The sequence below is a fragment of the Castor canadensis genome, chromosome 19 (genome assembly GCF_047511655.1).
Source record: "Castor canadensis chromosome 19, mCasCan1.hap1v2, whole genome shotgun sequence".
NCBI classification, from domain to species: Eukaryota; Metazoa; Chordata; class Mammalia; order Rodentia; family Castoridae; genus Castor; species Castor canadensis.
Window position 1 is genome coordinate 38128306 of NC_133404.1, and position 20347 is coordinate 38148652.

A 20347-nucleotide genomic window follows, 5' to 3' on the forward strand; every position below is an offset into this window, starting at 1 on the left:
TGAAGAACTTGAGTGACACATTTGATTATGTTTTCACAAGGCTACAGCCAATAAAGATGTTTGTGTTCTTTTATTTGTACCATACTACCTACTGCATAATGAGAAGCTTTCACTAGAAAGCTTCACTTCTCAGAACCACAAGTCCCTAGAACACCTTGTTACTACTTTGAAACATACGGACGGAGTCTGTGGTGTTATTGGCAAAGATAGAGAAGACAAAATGATTGACAGCTATATGTTAAAAAAGATGGAGTACCTGTTTCATGGCAGACATGGAGCTAAGTTCAAAGGTACCATCTTTATCCTCTTACTGCTCAAAGGTTGACAATAAGCAGAAAAAATAAGCAAGTACAGTCTGTTAGAAGAGATTTGACAGAAATAAGTAGGGTGCTATATGGGGAATAATGGGAGGAATAAGAATAACTTTAGATAGAGGGTCTTTCTGAGTAGTTGACATGTAGAAAGCTAATCTCTAGGGATGAAGAGATACCAGCTATAACAAGGGAAGGTACCGTGGAGAGAAGGAACTGCAAATACGAGTCTCCAAGGAAGCTGAGGGAGCTGACAGGGTCCTGACAGGGCGGAGCATCCTGAGCAGCAGCAAGCTAGTGTGAGAAGAAGGCTGGAGCTGTAGGGGGCCGGGGAAAGCAGGCCCTGACCACCATGGTGAGAAAGCATTGTCTACCTGCTTTATTTTATTTTTTCAACCTCCATCACCATCTGAATTTTATCTTTTATTTATTTATTAGCGTATTATGGTTATACTGTCTCATTTCTATATATATGCTAAAACAGATTTGCCTAGCCAGTAATTTTCCAAGTGTTTCCCACCATGTATGTAATCAGTGATAGGATGCAACCCAGGTCAGACTGATTTCAGAGTCCAGGCTTTTTCTTGCTGTCTTAGGGGCCTCTTTGAGCTGACCCATCCCTTCTGTTGCATGAGTATGTGTGCCAGCTTCAACCTGTATCTACACACACATTCTTTTTCCATGTAGACGTTTTGTACTGGACCTTTTGACATTATGGTCATCACTTCTTTCCCAGTATGGGAATTCCTTTTGACACTGAATAAGTACATGAAAGCATGTAAGTTCACTTTGTCACACAGTTTTTAGCAGGTTTTCCCCACAATTCTGTCTGCTTCCCTCCCTCTCCCTCTCCCCAATTACTTACTAGCTTTCTGCATTTAGTTTTACAAAATCATTTTGAATTTCAGTATCTTCCATCAGTATTTTAAAAATATTATATTGGGTGCATACAACACTTAAATTCTCAACTGATGTTCTCACTCTGCTCTTACGTAGAGAAGTTTGCTTTTTTTATACAAAGGAGTTTGTCATTTTTCATCTGTTCAATAATATACCTAAGCACTCAGAACAATGTGTCTAATTCACATTGAAAACAGTATTTGTTGACTGAATATTTTAAAATTTATAACTTACAGGTTCATAAGCTTCATGCTACGTAAATTGTGCTTATTGTACTGAAGTTTGAACTAAGAACTCAGATGAAATACAGTATTAGTCAAAAGGTTTAGAATGTGAACTTTTCACTTTGTAATTCCACATTTACATCTCCAGTCCTCCATTGACCTCCTAATAACTCACTTACAGTGAGCGTCGGAATTCCTGTTCTGCGTTTATTACCTACGCTTTCTCTGGCTCATTGTGCATTCTGATCTGCACCTTTGTCAGTTCTGTATATTTTGCTTCATGGGAGCTCTTACCATCCACTCTCCTTTATCCTCAGATCAACTCTTGCAGTCATCAGCTTCCAGTACCCCCAATATATTACCTCCTTTCTGAAATGTTTTATAAATGATAAAACCTGATTGCTTAGTATTCCTTTATCCCCTAGCCCAATATACACATACACATTCCTCTTCCTCTGCATATGACATTCCCTTGGTTCCTTTTTCCTGATATATACATGGCTTCTGTCTCTTATGATAAGTTGTTGGTAACTATGAATCATATACTAAAAATGGACTATGGAAGAATTTTAATTGTTTCCAGGGGCCCTCTGGTACCAATGTTCATTTCCCCAGCATCTTTCAAACAGTCTGTGCCAGCTTCACACACTGGTGACCTGTGAGAGCTCCTGGTAGCCAAACAGCAGATGACCAGTATTCCTAGAAAACAGCAAGTACCAGAAACTTAACTGCAAACCTAACACACAAAAGACAGGGTATCAGTAACCTGGGACTGAATTTGTTAATCTAGGATTAACTGCTGATTTATACTGGTTTTAGCTAGCTGCCTCTCCTGATTTACTAATTTTGTAACTTCAGCTACCAGCGCTGGGGAGGCAGGGGGAGTGCTTACATGATTCTTACTGTTCCTGGTAATTTATTCAGAACATGTTTTGCAACTAGTAATTCAGAATGTTAACTGAATTAAATTAGCCACATGACATCATTAGCTAAAGCTCAGAAGTTCATGAGCTCATTAGCTAAAGTTCTAAACCTAGTATCATTTCCCAGAGAAATTCACATCCTTTAGAAGTTTGCCTCCACATTGCAACAAAAGAAAAGATACAAGGGGGCTAAGGTTTGGAGAGAGCCACACATATATACTCTGTTACAGTCTGATTCCCTGAAAAAGACTGACTCAAATGTTGGCTTACATGTCCGGATAGTGGGCTTTTGCTTCCTTTTGTTCAGTCTTGTTACTTTGACTGGATCTCCTGAGACAGTTGCAGAGGAAGTAAGTATTGGCAGTGACTGGGAAGGTTGGGTGTAACCATGAGCTGTATTATTAGAATGTTAAATACAAACAGAAGCAGTAACACTGCCAAAAACAAAAGACATTTCCCTTGCTTCTGGCTTCTGAAAATACGTATAGCTCTATTTTCAGACTGTTGGGAACACATCGTGGGTGTGATTTTGGTTATTTCCGGATGTCCTGAGGCTTTATGGAGTGCAAAAGCTACCTGGCTGGGTCTGGCATTTCTTCTGGAATACCTTTCATCATCCCTTGTAATTTAACAGAACTTTGAATGTTGAATACCTGTGGTGTGAACAAGCTGTTTTCAAGGTGATACTAGGGACAAAGGAAAACCAGTGACTAAGTTTGTTTCATATCTACAGAATCAGTGGTGTGTTTTGATGATGTAGATATTTAATATTTAAGATTTGTTTTCTACATTGCCAGCTACTTGCTAAGAAAATTTCTGAATCATTTTGAGCTAGTCCATACCTTTCTTACTCACTTTTTCACTTGCCAGTCCTCTGTTTTGTTCATAGCTCAATGATTCTATATGGTCAGAATCTGAAGAGGGGGCTTCACTTTTCTCTTAAACCTCAGATTGTTTGCAGTGCCCACACTTAAGGTTTCTTCCTGTTCTGTCTCTGGGCTGCTAACCATCAGGTCTCGGTATAGGCTAAGAATAGTGTTGGTAGTACAAGGAGCTAGCTTATTTGTTAGTTTCAGTGCCTCAGCCTTAGAGATCCCATTTTAGAAAAGAGACTGACATGAGAGTGAGCATTTCTCCAATCAGAAATACCCAGGAACTTTTGATGTCATATAGTTCAAGTTTTAGGTACACATGTGCTCTGGGCTCCTATGCTGTATCTGGCCTGCAGGAAGCACTCTGAAAATGTTTCAAATGGAGCCACACAGTGTGTTATTTAAGTTGCCTTGGTGTTGTGTGAGAGGAAAACTGTAGAGTTGTTGATGAGTAGAACTGAGGCTTGGGCAAATGTATCCTGTACATCAGTGATTCTGAAACAAGGCAGGAGGAAGGAGAGATGTTTGTATCTCTTCAGCAGCTTCTTCTGCATTAAGCACTATATTCTTCCTGCTACACAGGAAGTGGTTGAAAATGCTGATAAATGTTTTGGCATTCTTTCCACTCTATGCAGCATGGAGTTTGTCTTCTGGTTGACAGCATTGCTTGTGATTGCTACTCAGATGACTGGCTCTGACTTTGGCTTTCTGGGCTGCCTGACAGTTTTTCCTCAAATAAGCTTGCATATCTCTAACTACCATAGACTCATGTTTAAAACTGGAACAAAATATGCATAACATAAATTTATCATTTTAATCAGTTTTAGGTACATAGTTCAGTGGAATTAAGTTTTTAAGGCTAAATAATATTGTAAGTCTATAGCACACTTTATCCATTCATCTGTTAATCAGCATTTAGGCTGTTTTAACTGTCTTACTATTGCAGATCATGCTGCTATGAACATTGGTGCACAAATACCTTTTTGGAGCCATGCTTTTAGTTCTTTGGGGTATATTCTCAGAGGTGGAATTGCTGAGTCACAAGGTAATTGTATATTTAATTGTTTAGGGGCAGCCACACAGTTTTCCACAATAACCGGTACCTATAGATAGTGCACAGGGTTCCAGTTTCTCTGCATTCTCACCAACAAGTGTTATTTTCTGTCTTGTATATTTTTTAAATAATGGCCTAGTAGGTATGATTCTGGTTTTGTTTTGCATTTCACCAGTTCACACTTTCGTGCTGTTCATCAGCAAACAGCAAGTATGAGCTTTCTAAGCTACTTGGATCTACAAATGTGTGTTACCTAACATGAAAGCCTCTTGAAGTGTGTCTTCTCTCCATGTGCTCTGCTTGGCTCAAACCATTTACCTGTTACCTCAAAAGCAGAATAACTAGACCTAGGCTTTTCCTTAATCCTCCATAACCTGTTTAGCTTTTTGTAAGACACCTTTTTTTTTTTCTTTTATTATTCATAATGTGCATACAAGGCTTGGGTCATTTCTCCCCCATGCCCCCACCCCCTCCCTTACCACCCACTCCGCCCCATCCCTCTCCCCCCCACCCCCTCAATACCCAGCAGAAACTATTTTGCCCTTATTTCTAATTTTGTTGTAGAGAGAATATAAGTAATAATAGGAAGGAACAAGGGTTTTTGCTGGTTGAGATAAGGATAGCTATACAGGGCATTGACTCACATTAATTTCCTGTGCGTGGGTGTTACCTTCTAGGTTAATTCTTTTTGATCTAACACCTTTTCTCTAGTACCTATTCCCCTTTTCCTATTGGCCTCAGTTGCTTTAAGGTATCTGCTTTAGTTTCTCTGCATTAAGGGCAACAAATGCTAGCTAGTTTTTTAGGTGTCTTACCTATCCTCACCCCTCCCTTGTGTGCTAAAGCTTTTATCATGTGCTCAAAGTCCAATCCCATTGTTGTGTTTGCCCTTGATCTAATGTCCACATATGAGGGAGAACATACGATTTTTGGTCTTTTGGGCCAGGCTAACCTCACTCAGAATGATGTTCTCCAATTCCATCCATTTACCAGCAAATGATAACATTTCATTCTTCTTCATGGCTGCATAAAATTCCACTGTGTATAGATACCACATTTTCTTAATCCATTCGTCAGTGCTGGGGCATCTTGGCTGTTTCCATAACTTGGCTATTGTGAATAGTGTCACAATAAACATGGGTGTGCAGGTGCCTCTGGAATAACCTGTGTCACAGTCTTTTGGGTATATCCCCAAGAGTGGTATTGCTGGATCAAATGGTAGATCAATGTCTAGCTTTTTAAGTAGCTTCCAAATTTTTTTCCAGAGTGGTTGTACTAGTCTACATTCCCACCAACAGTGTAAGAGGGTTCCTTTTTCCCTGCATCCTCGCCAACACCTATTGTTGGTGGTGTTGCTGATAATGGCTATTCTAACAGGCGTGAGGTGGAATCTTAGCATGGTTTTAATTTGCATTTCCTTTATTGCTAGAGATGGTGAGCATTTTTTCATGTGCTTTTTGGCTATTTGAATTTCTTCTTTTGAGAAAGTTCTGTTTATTTCACTTGTCCATTTCTTTATTGGTTCATTAGTTTTGGGAGAATTTAGTTTTTTAAGTTCCCTATATATTCTGGTTATCAGTCCTTTGTCTGATGTGTAGCTGGCAAATATTTTCTCCCACTCTGTGGGTGTTCTCTTCAGTTTAGAGACCATTTCTTTTGATGAACAGAAGCTTTTTAGTTTTATGAGGTCCCATTTATCTATGCTATCTCTTAGTTGCTGTGCTGCTGGGGTTTCGTTGAGAAAGTTCTTACCTATACCTACTAATTCCAGAGTATTTCCTACTCTTTCCTGTACCAACTTCAGAGTTTGTGGTCTGATATTAAGACCGTTGATCCATTTTGAGTTAATGTTGGTATAGGGTGATATACATGGATCTAGTTTCAGTTTTTTGCAGACTGCTAACCAGTTTTCCCAGCAGTTTTTGTTGAAGAGGCTGCTATTTCTCCATCGTATATTTTTAGCTCCTTTGTCAAAGACAAGTTGGTTATAGTTTTGTGGCTTCATATCTGGGTCCTCTATTCTGTTCCACCGGTCTTCATGTCTGTTTTTGTGCCAGTACCTTGCTGTTTTTATTGCTACTGCTTTGTAATATAGTTTGAAGTCAGGTATTGTGATACCTCCTGCATTGTTCTTTTGACTGAGTATTGCCTTGGCTATTCGTGGCTTCCTGTGTTTCCATATAAATTTCACGGTAGATTTTTCGATCTCTTTAATGAATGTCATTGGAATTTTGATGGGAATTGCATTAAACATGTAGATTACTTTAGGGAGTATTGACATTTTTACTATGTTGATTCTACCAATCCATGAGCATGGGGGATCTCTCCACTTTCTATAGTTTTCCTCATTCTCTTTCTTCAGAAGTGTATAGTTTTCGCTGTAGAGGTCTTTCACATCTTTTGTTATGTTTACACCTAGGTATTTGATTTTTTTTTGAGGCTATTGTAAATGGAATTGTTTTCATACATTCTTTTTCAGTTTGCTCATTGTTAGTGTATAGAAATGCTAATGATTTTTCTATGTTGATTTTATATCCTGCTACCTTGCTGTAACTATAGACAATGTCTAGGAGTTTCTGAGTAGAGTTTTTTGGGTCTTTAAGGTATAGGATCATATCATCTGCAAATAGGGATATTTTGACAGTTTCTTTACCTATTTGTATTCCTTTTATTCCTTCTTCTTGCCTAATTGCTCTGGGTAGGAATTCCAGTACTATGTTGAATAGGAGTGGGGATAGTGGGCATCCTTGTCTGGTTCCTGATTTTAGAGGGCATGGTTTCAGTTTTTCTCCGTTAAGTATAATGCTGGCTGTAGGTTTGTCATAAATAGCTTTTATAATGTTGAGGTACTTACCTTCTATTCCTAGTTTTCTTAGAGCTTTTATCATGAAGTGGTGTTGGATCTTATCAAAGGCTTTTTCTGCATCTATTGAGATGATCAAGTGGTTTTTGTCTTTGCTTCTGTTAATGTGGTTTGTTACGTTTATTGATTTTTGTATGTTGAACCACCCCTGCATCCCTGGAATGAAGCCTACTTGGTCGTGGTGAATGATCTTTTTGATGTGTTGCTGAATTCGGTTTGCCATTATTTGTTGAGGATTTTTGCGTCAGTGTTCATTAAGGAGATTGGCCGAGAGTTCTCCTTTTTGGAGGAAGACACCTTGTTGTGGGGCGGAGTGCGGGGAAATAGTACTGTAGGTCAGCCCAGGCATAAAGTGAGACCTTGTCTTAAGTAAATCAAAAAGTGTGGGGGGCGGGGGGGCTGGCATAGCTCTAGCACTTACATAGCAAGCACAGGAACAACTTGGGGCTGATGGAGTGGCTCAAATGATAAATCATCTGCCTAGTAAGCATGAAGCCCTGAGTTCAAGCCCCAGTACCACAAAAAAATTAAATGTGTTAAAAATATACTCGGAGAGATGCACAGTCACACCAGCTATGATGGCAATAGTCAGAAAGATAGCTGAGAACAAAAATACTGCCAAGGGTGTGGAGAAAATATGAAGTTGTATAGATAGCACTTTGAAAGACAATCAGGACCTACTCAAGATGTTGAACATAAAATTAACATATGCACAGTCCATCTTCCCACTCCTAGGTGTATATGCAAGACAAATGAAAATATTTGTCCTCAGGAAAGCTTGTAGAAATCATCTGTATAAAATGTTCACAGCATCATTATTCATGGCAGCCAGAAAGTGAAAACACGCCAAATGTCTGCCGCTGATAAGTAGGAAAAAAAATGTGGGTATGTGCATCCGTCGCACTGATAGATGCTACACGTTGGAGAGACTGGTCAGGGAGCCAGGGATGTGTTGTTGAGTACCCCAGCTGTTTTCTGTCACCCCAAAATTGTAACAAAATAAATGTTAAAGAAAAAAGTTCTATATAATCATTAAAGAAAATTTGAGAAACTACTATAAAATTAAAAAGGAATATTAATTGTTACCATTCAAGCATAACTGCGTAATTAAAAATAACAGATTATGGTTTTTTTCTCCACAAAGGTGGGATCATACTGAGGTTTTTGGCTGCCGTTGTGCTTAAAGGTTTTTTTCATATTGTAAATACATACTAATTGTGAAGAAATGTGACAGATCTGAGATTTTAGTGTCCATGCAAGCTAACCAGTTAACTCGCATCTTGACAGGGCTGTTTGATATACACACATTTTTGGAAAGATACTGTAGAATACAAGACCTGCAAAAATGCCAGAGACCCCTGGGAAAGTGTTTCCCAATACTAACAGGTTCTCATCACATACCATTTAAAGAGATTTCATTTCATTGTAATTATGTTCCTTTAGTCTCTCTGTTTTTTTGTTGTAAATTATTTCATAAAATATGAAACTCACTTTATATAGTACACAAGTGCCTAAAGTAACAGGAAAAGTAGAGTCTTTTGCACATTCAAGGCAGAGAATATTCACTTATCAGCCATGGAATAGTGTGTGGTACTGAAATGGTGATTAGAAATTTTCTAATATATAGAAGCTTAGTAGAGTTTCCTAAAATGTTGATTGAAAAATTGTTAGAGGCCAGAAAAACAGAGGCGAGGAGCAGTATCCTAATTCACATGCTTCACTCTGTTGTCAGAGAATCTGCTAAGTTTTGATTTCCATTAATTAAATTAGTTGCTGTGTTCATGCAACCTCTTCCCATTACAGGAATAAAAATGGGAGGGAGGAGAACAGGTTTTGCCCTTCCAGCTTTAAAATGTAATTTTATATTGAAGTATGATAGTGCTCATCTCTTGATTTCTACTTTTAGCAGAGTAAAATTTGGCTCATTTCAAATGAGATGCAGTTTAAAAATAGAGCGCCTCTGAATGACTTAAATTTTTTTTCTCAAGAAAATTTTTGTTTCAGTTCTTTGAAAGATGTGGGTATGTTTTGGTAAAATTACTGAATTTGTGGTTACTTGTTATTGTACACACCCAAATAATATTTTGTATAATCCCAGAGATCTTGCTGAAGATTTCCCTCCATTCAGAATCACTTTCAAAATCTTAACACCATTTTACACAACATACTTGAATCAATATTGATAGCTCCTTTCTCCTGGTGCCTCTCTTCTCTGTAGTAGTGACAGCTGAGTAAATGTTGTGTTTCATTTGATTCTAAAAATGCATGGTTATGAGTAAGTGATTATTTGTAAATAAGTAATTAAATTCATTTTGTGTCTCGTCATAGGAAAAAAAAATGTCCACTAGCTTTCTGCCTCACCCCACTTAGTATGTTCAGTAAAACTGCTGCACTTTATCAGCAGAGGAGTTTGGTATCTTCTCACCAGAGAGATCAGGCATCTAGTGGGTATATACTGTATGCCAAAGGTCATTAAATAAAATCATAGCTCATGTCTTTGGGCATTTTGAATAGTCAACTATGTGATAATTTTTGTAGCTACTCCTATTCATATTATTTACAAGTACAGCAGAGTGTTTCAATTTTAATGAAAATGGAGGATTGTAATGTTAAGGCATTTGGCACGTGTGAGGACTGAAATTTATATTTTATACTTTTATTGACATACAATTTGCATGCAGTAATATTCACCAGTTTGGGGATAGAGCTATAGCTCACTAGTAGAGTGCTTGCCCTAAGTGATTTGATTCTCAGCACTGCAAAAAAAAACCAAAAGGTTACCAGTTTAAGTTTGAAGTTGGGGATTTTAGCAGATACTGGATTGCATAATCACTACCCAATCATATAGGAATGCATCTGTTCAGCTCAAAGGTTCCCGCCATCCTCTTTTAGTCAGCCTTCCCCTGCAGTTGCTGATAACTGTAGGTTTGCCTTGTTCAGTAAGCAGGTAGAACCATACTGCAGTTGGTCCTTTTGGTCCAGAGCTTTTTCCTCTCAGCACAGTGCTCTTGCGATTGCTCCCATGGTCCACTGAGCCTGTAGCACTATTTGAGTGAACCGCAGTTTGTCACACTGGGTCTAGGATGAGTCAAGCTGCTATCAAAGTGCCAGTGTAAGTCTCTGTGTGAAAACAGGTTTTGACTTTTCCTAGAGAATACCCATTAGCAGGATGCTGTGTGCGCTTGACGTTAGAAGGAGCTGTTCACCTGTTTAAAAATGTGCTGTTCTGCATTTCTGTGCTTCAGTTGCTCTTCATCTTTGCCAGCACACAGTATTATCATCTTTAATTTCAGTTATCCTAATGGATGTGTGCTTGCATCTACCTGTAGTTTGACCTGCATTTTCCTGTTGAATATTTTCCCCCATTTGCCTGTCGTTTTTGATGAAATGTTGATTCAGATCTTCTCCACTTTTTTAAAAAAAAATGTTGTTTTATTATTGCAATATGGGAGGGTTGCATTGCTTCATATGAAAATATTCTGGGTAGACTTCTTTAGGAGATGATTGTTTTGTAAATACTTCGCATCTGTAATTTGACTTTTTGTTTACCTAATAATGACTTTTGAGGGCAAAGGTTTTTAAAGTCCATATAGTTACATTTATCAGTTTTCTTCATGTGTTATCAATTTTTGCCTAACCCCATATCACAAGAAAATGTTCCACTGCTTGTAAGTTTTATTGTACTAGCTTACTATTTAGATACATAATGAATTGCGAGTTTATTTTTATAGGCAGTAGAAGGTTTGAGATTTTTTGGGAGTTTTGTTTCTTTCCATATATTGTCTCCACTTACTGCAGCAGCATTTGTTCAGAAGACTTCTTTTCCCCATTGAAATACCTTGGCATCTTTGTCAGAATCAGTGAGCCTTGTGTGAGAGGGTCTATTTGTGGATTCTCTTTTGCCCTCTGACCTCTCTGTCTTCAGACCAGTGTAACTGTTATAATAGCTTTCTTATATCTTAGCCAGTGTTTTCTAGTTTTCAAAGTATAAGTATTGCTCATATATTAACATTAGCTCTAATTACATTTCTTGATGTAATTGTGAATGTGATAGTGCTTTTGCTTTCATTTTCAGTTTCTAATTATCCATTGCTAATATATAGAACTAACAGTGATTTTGTGGGGGACTTTGTATCTGGCAACCTTGTCAAATCCTATATTTTGATGGCATAGAACCAATAAGGGTGGTTTTTGGTCTCAGATCTCAGATAGAAGCATTTTGTCTTTTTACCATTACTTATGATGTTAACTGCAGCTTTTTTCTAGATGCCTTTTATCAAGTTGAGGAATTTTCTTTCAGTTCCTAGAGTTCTGAGAATTTTGTGATAAATAGGTGTTAATTTTACCAAATTCTTTCATCTCTTAATAATCATTAGTTTATGAGGGCTGTGTTTTGGAATTTTTTTTTTTTTGCCTAAAATGATTTTTGAATGCTCAACTAACCTTATATTCTTGGGATTAGTCTACTTGATCATGATAATGTTATCTTTTACATACATTGCTTGATTTAATTGACCTAGAATTTTGTTCAGTATCTTGTATGTGTGTTCCTGAATAATACTGATCAGTAGTTTTCTTACATCTTCAGTTTTGTCAGGGTAATGCTGGGTTCATAAAATGAGTTGTGTACTATGCCTTCTTATGTATTTTCTGAAGAGTTACGTAGAATTCATGTCATTTCTTCCTTACATGTTTGGTGGCCTTTTGCACAGAAGCCATCTGGGTCTGAAGTTTTCCTTGCAGGAAAGTTTTAAACTAAGAATTCAATCTCTTACACAGAATAAGACTATTCAGGTCTTCCTGAGTGAATTTTGGTAGTTTGTCTAGTTTTACAAGCTGTTTTAGTTTCTTATAACAATAAGTCTTTCACAATAAAGTTGTTGATTATACTCCATTATTATTCTTCAGCAAGTCTGGGACCTGTGGCAATGCACTGGTCACTAGTGTGACCTCTTTTCCCTGTCAGCCCAGCTAGGGTTGTATTGGTGCAGTTGACCTTCACATAGAACCATATTTTCATATTGTTGATTTAAATTTTTTATTTTCATTTTATTGACTTCTGTCCTTTATTGTCTTTATCTTGCCTGATTTGGATTAATTTGCTCCTTTTTTTTTTTTTAAGTGGACGTTTAGATCTACTAATTTAAGGTCTTTTTTTTTTTAAGCAGATTTAGAAACTTTTTATATAAAGGCATTTAATGTTACAAAATTGGTTTTAGGCACCACGATTTTCTATATGCGATAATTGTATTCAATTCAAATGTGCTCTAATTTTCCTCACGATTTTTCTGTGATCTATGCATTACTAAGAAGTATTAATTTCTTTTTAATTTTTTATGTATTGATACCTTTTTGGTTTGAGTTTTTGATTTGATAGTGTTGTGGTCAGCGAACATTCTTTTTGTGATTTTAATCCTCTTAAATTTGAGGCTTCATTTATGCAGTAGAATACATAGGTTTTGTTTTATTTATTTTGAGATTTGTTTTGTGCAACAGAATTCTAACATTGTGGAAGCATCCGCTAAGTGCTGGGTGCACTGTTTCAAAAGTCTTGGTGCAGTCAGATTGTTTTGGTGCCTTTGAAGTTTGCTATGTCCTTGGCAACTCTGTGCCCGCTTGTTTCATGGATTGCTGAGAGAGGAGTGTTGAAATCTTTAATGGTAACTTAAAAAATTGTATTATTTCAAAGTTCATGAAGGACTTGGAGGTGTGGCTCAAGTGCCTGCATAGCAAACACAAGGCCTGAGTTCAAACTCTAGTACTACCAGGGGGAAAAAAAAAAAAGTTAATGAAAAAAAAAAAAAAAAAAAAACCAAAAAGTTAATATTGGGAGTCAGGAGTGTACTTGCTTTTGAGAATCACACAGACTTGCATCTAGTACCATGCCTGCCTTTATCTCCTCAGCAGCCTCTCTGAGTCTGTCTTCTATTTGGTTCAATAGAAATAATCCAGACTTACTGTAAAAGTTATAATAATTTGAGATAATAAATGTAGAATTCTTAACATGGCAGCTGATGTGTAGTAATTCTGAAATACATACTATTTTGTATTTGAATGATGTTTAAATTTTTGTGTAAAAATTTTAATGTGTAATAACGTATTAACTTTCAGCCCCTGTAAGATTATCCTCTGTTACTTCCTGTCTGAAGCAAATTGATTTTTTTGTTTTTCAGATAAATCGAGAAAGCTGGTGTACAATAGAGCCAGGTCCTGATGAGGCATCTCTTTTGGCTTCCAAGCAAAGCCCAGGTGAGAAGAGGTTTTCCACTTCCCATTTTGCTGGGATAACTATCCATGTCTATTTTCTGGGGCCATAGCCCTGTTCTGAGAGCTAATCATCCCATGTGGTACTCTACCCTTGAACACGTTACCCAGTACCCCAGAGGAAGGGATATGTGTGCGTAGGATTTGTAAACATTTGATTTCACAGTTAAAGATAAGCACAAGTCATGTCTTTGATTTTATTTTAGAAGTAAAGTTCATGTGAGGCTTTGTGGTTTATTAGTCGTTGGTGAAAGTGTCTGGTACCATGCATTTACACGGTATAGGTTTTTTACCTGGCAAGATTACAGATACATGTTATTAGGGACTAGGCCTGTGCTTCTTGTCTTTTTCTTTTTTTGGATTAAGCAAAAGTTTAATGAAGAATTAAGTTAAATGAAGTAATGCAAATGTTTGTAAATTTTGACAATTGATAAATTGGGTGGTAGGGAATTTAAATTGCAGAAAATTTGTATACTCTTGAACTTTACCTCTCACCTTAGTTTTCTGTCACCCATAAGGTATTTTCTAGTCTCCAAGGTGATTACAGAAAAAATGTATAAATGTTACACAATAGAAAAAAAAATCAAAGCCTATCACTCACAAAACCAGCAAAACACGAAGGAAGACAGCAAGACTGAATGAAAGGTACGCAGGAAGTGTAAAACATTTAGTAAGCAAGCAGTTGACAAAATGGCAAGGTAAATTTTTCATTATTAATAATTACATTTAGTGTAAACAGATAGTTTCCCCAACCTTCCCAACCAGACACAGGCTGTAACCTGTGGTTCTTAGTTTTGGCTGCACACTGGAATTATGTTGGAGTGCAAGCTTTAAAAGTGCCCAGATTCCTGGATTCCCTTAGAAATAGCAGTTGAATTGGATGGGGCACCACAATCTTTATAAGCTCCTTTGGTTTATCCTGCTGGGTAGCCAGAATTGAGAACACACACACTTTGGAAGAATTTTAGGAGTTGAGGTTTTCGTTAAGTGCCTGTGAGGTGTTAGGAAGGAGAGGTGGAGTTGAAATGATGTTAGGACCTTGCTTGTTGATGACATAGCACAATTGTGATTCGTTTGGATTCCTAACTTTTAACCCAGTTTCAGCACCAGCTCTGTGACCCAAGGTATGTTCCCTAATGTCTGTGTACTCCATTGTCTCACATCTGTAAAGTATTCCTAGCTTTCCTCATTTGGGGAGTTCTATATGGATGACAGGGTTCTGTGTCTGTTCCTACAGCTGCTAAATGAATACTAGCAATTCACATTTGGAGTTCTTTAGTCAGCTTAACCCCAAGCCTGTGTTTACCTCTCCACTTTTTACTCATCTGCTTTAGAAAAAGTGTTAGAAGTAAAAAGTACACTACCTACTGTGTTTTGGCTCCTTTAACTGTTCAGGGCTTTTTCTAAAAGTGTGGCTACTCCCAGCCACCAAGCAGCGAACCTCTCTGTCATGTAAAGTTTTCTCACAATTTGGATATACATATGAAGGAAGTGTCTCCACATGCTGCAGTTTAATTTACTCATTAAGAAATGATTTTGAACTGGTTAGCAGTCTGCAAAAAACTGAAACTAGATCCATGTATATCACCCTATACCAAGATTAACTCAAAATGGATCAAGGATCTTAATATCAGACCCCAAACTCTTTAAGTTGATACAAGAAAGAGTAGGAAATACTCTGGAGTTAGTAGGTATAGGTAAGAACTTTCTCAATGAAACCCCAGCAGCACAGCAACTAAGAGATAGCATAGATAAATGGGACCTCATAAAACTAAAAAGCTTCTGTTCATCAAAGAAATGGTCTCTAAACTGAAGAGAACACCCACAGAGTGGGAGAAAATATTTGCCAACTATACATCAGACAAAGGACTGATAACCAGAATATACAGGGAACTTAAAAAACTAAATTCTCCCAAAACTAATGAACCAATAAAGAAATGGGCAAGTGAACTAAACAGAACTTTCTCAAAAGAAGAAATTCAAATGGCCAGAAAACACATGAAAAAATGCTCACCATCTCTAGCAATAAAGGAAATGCAAATTAAAACCACGCTAAGATTCCACCTCACCCCTGTTAGAATAGCCATCATCAGCAATACCACCAACAACAGGTGTTGGCGAGGATGCGGGGAAAAAGGAACCCTCTTACACTGTTGGTGGGAATGTAGACTAGTACAACCACTCTGGAAAAAAATTTGGAGGCTACTGAAAAAGCTGGACATCGATCTACCATTTGATCCAGCAATACCACTCTTGGGGATATACCCAAAAGACTGTTACTCCAGAGGCACCTGCACATCCATGTTTATTGCGGCACTATTCACAATAGCCAAGTTATGGAAACAGCCAAGATGCCCCAGCACTGACGAATGGATTAAGAAAATGTGGTATCTATACACAGTGGAATTTTATGCAGCCATGAAGAAGAACGAAATGTTATCATTCGCTGGTAAATGGATGGAATTGGAGAACATCATTCTGAGTGAGGTTAGCCTGGTCCAAAAGACCAAAAATCGTATGTTCTCCCTCATATGTGGACATTAGATCAAGGGCAAACACAACAAGGGGATTGGACTATGAGCACATGATAAAAGCGAGAGCACACAAGGAAGGGGTGAGGATAGGTAAGACACCTAAAAAACTAGCTAGCATTTGTTGCCCTTAACGCAGAGATACTAAAGCAGATACCTTAAAGCAACTGAGGCCAATAGGAAAAGGGGAATAGGTACTAGAGAAAAGGTTAGATCAAAAATAATAAACCTAGAAGGTAACACCCACGCACAGGAAATCAATGTGAGTCAATGCCCTGTATAGCTATCCTTATCTCAACCAGCAAAAACCCTTGTTCCTTCCTATTATTGCTTATACTCTCTCTACAACAAAATTAGAAATAAGGGCAAAATAGTTTCTGCTGGGTATTGGGGGGGGGCGGAGTGGGTGGTAAGGGAGGGGGTGGGGACAGGGGGGAGAAATGAACCAAGCCTTGTATGCACATATGAATAATAAAAGACAAATGAAAAAAAAAGATGATTTTGAGCTAATTGCATAATCTTGAGTTGTTCAGATTCTTCCTCCATTCCCACCATAAACAGTTAGAATGGTTATTTGCATACCTCCATCTAACAAAAATCTAAGATCTGAATTGTTTCTGAACTTCAGATCTGAGACTTTGATTTTAGGTATAGTTTTTTTGTTAATCCCAGGTATATTTTTTTGTCTTGCAGTTTATGGTTTTACTGTATAAACACATTCTCAAGAGAGCAATAAAATTAGACCATGTAAGATGTTATCTTTTAAATCACTTTCCATACTCTTCAGTACCGGATAAACACAAGATGGGATTATGGTTAGGGTGATTTAACGAAGCCCAGTTGATATTACTGATAGGTTTCCTACCCTGTCCAACTACTGTTTGTTAGCATATTCAGTCATGTGTTGCTTAAAGTTGAGAATATGTTATAAGGAATGTGTCATTAGGCGATTTCACCATTCACCAGTGTGCAAGCATCAGAGTGTGTTTAATGCAACCCTAGATGGTATAGCCTGCTACATTACTTAAGTTGGCTATGTTGCATACCTCTGTGTGTGTGTGTGAGATCATTTTGTGCTATGTGACTATCATTTTTTTAATTTTCTTTTGCACTGCTAGGCAGGTGCTGTACTACTGGAGCTACCCTACCAGTCCCTGACTACTGTCATTTTAAACACAGATGACTAGATAGCATCATAAAAGTAAATGTGCTGCTTCTAAAAAGCTAGTGGCTCAGTGCACAAAAGTTATAGACAGATTTCTATACATATATCATAAAACAGGACTCACCCTCCACTATGCCCACGTTCAGGATACTCCTAAAGATATTTTGAAGCCTGGACTTCACTGGGCATTTGTATCACATCCTGCTATGTGCTAAGGACTAGAATTCTGGTTACTATACATACACACACACACACACACACACACACACACACACACATACATGTAATAAATTATTCCTGTACTCCAAATATTTTGGAAGGTATTAATCATCCCGTTTTGCTGGTATGGAAGTGAGTACTTACGGGATTAAATCGCTTCTTGCTCAAGATCTTTCTTCTAATAAGTAGTCAGACCTACAACCATGTCAGACTGTGGTGGCCTGTAATCCCAGTTACTTGGAAGGCAGAGATAGAAGGATCGTCGTTTGAGGTCAGTCTAAGCAAGAGTTGTTGAGACTCTGTCTCCAAAACCAAGCCTCATGTGGTGGTACACACCTGTAAACCCAGCTACTCTGGAGGTTCAGGTAGTCCTGGGAAAAGCACATGACTGTTACCTGAAAAACAATCCAAAAAGCCAAAAAGGACTTGGGGAGTGGCTCAAGTGGTAGAGTGCCTAAGGACCTGAGTTCACTATTCAGTGCTGCCAAAAAAAACCGTCAGACCTGGATTTAAGCCAGATCCATCTAACTTGAAAACCAGTGCTTTTTGCTTTTGTTTACACTTTGATATGCTATTCCACTTTAGTCATTTCAAAGGGGTAGTGTAGAAGAAACATTTCACTGATTTTACTTAGCAACACATATGACACAGGCTGCGGATTAGCTTTGCCTTTGGGGATTCCCAACCCGCATGAAGGTGACAATGCTATAGTATTTTGTGGTCCTTCTCTCTTCCTTATTCCTGGGTTCTGCTTTTATGACTCTCCCCCACCACCTCCCCGCTGTTCCCTCCTTCCCTAGCTCAGCAGTCAGTATTCTTTCACACGCTAAACTCTTTTTATCCCAAACTTGGTTTGTGGTCCCTTATCCTGCCTTACATGTATTTTCTGGGTGAGGGATTCCTAGGGGCTGCCTTTGGATCGTCCTGTGAATTTCCTTTCAAATGTCTTGAGCTGGTTTGCTTTCCACTCTGGGATTTAGATGTGGTTGGTTGGACTGCCAGCTGCACAGCTAACAGCTCAGCATAGTTGCTGTGACAGCCCTTTCTTTTCTTGGCCAGCCCCCGTTTTCCTTTCAACCACAAAATGGAGAGTTTCTGACTTTTTCAGGTAGGAAAGGGAAGGAATAGGAAGATCACAAACCCACCAACTCAACCTAAATTAGTTGTCTTCTATGCCACAAGGAAAAAAGAACCCTTCAGAATACCCATCATTTCCGGTCTCTTAAAAAGGCAAGACTATTCCCATTGAACTAACACTTTCTGAAATTGCCCACTAAGTAAGTTTTTTTTTTTTTTTAGCTGAAAGATTTTCACATTAATCCACAGGTACTTCCTCATTTCCTACGGCATCCTTTGTATAATTCTGATGAAGTTATCTCTTAGTTACTCATTTCTACAAGATTACAAATTTTGCATGCAGGCACACACCAAACATCCCTTTTTGTTTGAATACTCCCCAGTACCTAGCCAAATACCTAACTAATAGAAAAAGTAATTTTACTGGCAAGCAATTCATAACCTATACCAGTTCAGTCCCTTCTTAAAACTGTATGGTTAGTACAGGCTAAATAATTTGGTCATGAACTGCTAATTGTTAATTAACTTAGACAAAAACTTTTCTCCAGTGCTGTCTGCCTTCCCCACAAACACACACACGCACGCATACACACGCTTATCCAAGCACAGACTCTAAGAATCAAGAGAAACTCTGGAAGTAATCTGCAGTCTCCTTATGTAGACATCTTTTCTGTGATACCTCGACATAGCCATTTCATCTGTGTTCCACCCTTCTGGGAAGGTGATCCACACTACTTGCTGAGGCTACCCAAATCCCTGACAATAGTGAGGCTCTTTGATTTTCATTCATTGGTCTTGTTCTGTCCCTGAACAGCACAGAGGAAGTCTACAACTGTACCAAGGCACACTTCGCATGCTCCTCTACAAGCCGAGTGTATGGCTTTGTCTTCACTGTTGCCACTTCACTATTGTGTACACTTTTTTGTTTGTCAGTGTTGTAATTTAAATGTCTACTAGGAACAAATACAGTTTTGCATGATATGGTCTAAATAGCACATAGGAGCAGGACCACTCCATTTTGTATTCCAGTACACTGTATTAATATAGCCCAAAACTTTTAGTTTGGATCCTCCTGAATTTGCTTTTGACCAAAACCTCTTAAGTAGAGTCCTCACCAACTGCTGAGTAACTAGGTTTCCTACTCTTTCTCTCATTACTTAGTGTCACCTACTGATTTGGTAAAGTGTCTGTATATGTCCACATCACTCATTAAAACACTTACTAGAATGAGAGACATCTCTCTGATCTTCAAAACTTGAAGGAGTTTAATAGCCACCTTCTAATTAACTCTTTGAATTCCAAGTTTCACCATCTGTACATCTTTTTATCCCTCTTACTATCAGGTCTTATGTCCCATTTGTTTACAAAACTAATAGGAGAGAATAGGTTAAATACCTCTATTTTCAGGATACTAAAACTTGAAGTACTTCCACCTGCCAGTGTAGTAGTTCCATGAAGGACCCACCTGATTCCTTAGAGTCCCCATCCCTGGTATTGAGCTGAAAACATTCCAGATGATGCATTCTATTTTACACATTGTTCTACCAAATGTAAGATCTTTTTAAGGGGCAGGGGGGAACGTTAAATTACATTTGCTGTTACTTAGAAGAACCCCTAAGTTTAGTACAGTAATGTATTTATTAGCTATCACACCCTTCTTTGTACCACTATTTTGAAAAGGTGGAAAGTTCCAGAAAGAACTTTAGTCTCAAAAGAGAAATTGTAAACACACTTGGTCATATAATTTGCCAGTAAAGGATTTCAGATTTTGTTGGCAAAAGAAAAACATTCTCTAATTACCAAGAGGAGAACATTTTCATTTAGATAGAATACAGTTCTAAATCATCATTTTATCTTTCTGTAATTACATAAACATGGCAAACTGATAAGTTTCATAGAGTAACTATATCAGCCTAAAATTTTAGTCACACATCTCAGATCTAT

The 20347-nt window shown here is 37.9% G+C and overlaps 1 protein-coding gene across 12 annotated transcripts in view; it reads left to right on the forward strand.

The window, feature by feature from the left end:
- Positions 1–20347, forward strand: part of Akap13 (A-kinase anchoring protein 13) — a 273195-nt gene that overhangs the window by 173676 nt on the left and 79172 nt on the right. For all 12 annotated transcript variants that reach the window (XM_020185782.2, XM_074061538.1, XM_074061537.1 and 9 more), the window contains one exon: positions 13321–13396. In XM_020185782.2, the coding sequence (XP_020041371.2) occupies positions 13321–13396 (76 nt within the window). The remainder of the gene's footprint in view (positions 1–13320; positions 13397–20347) is intronic.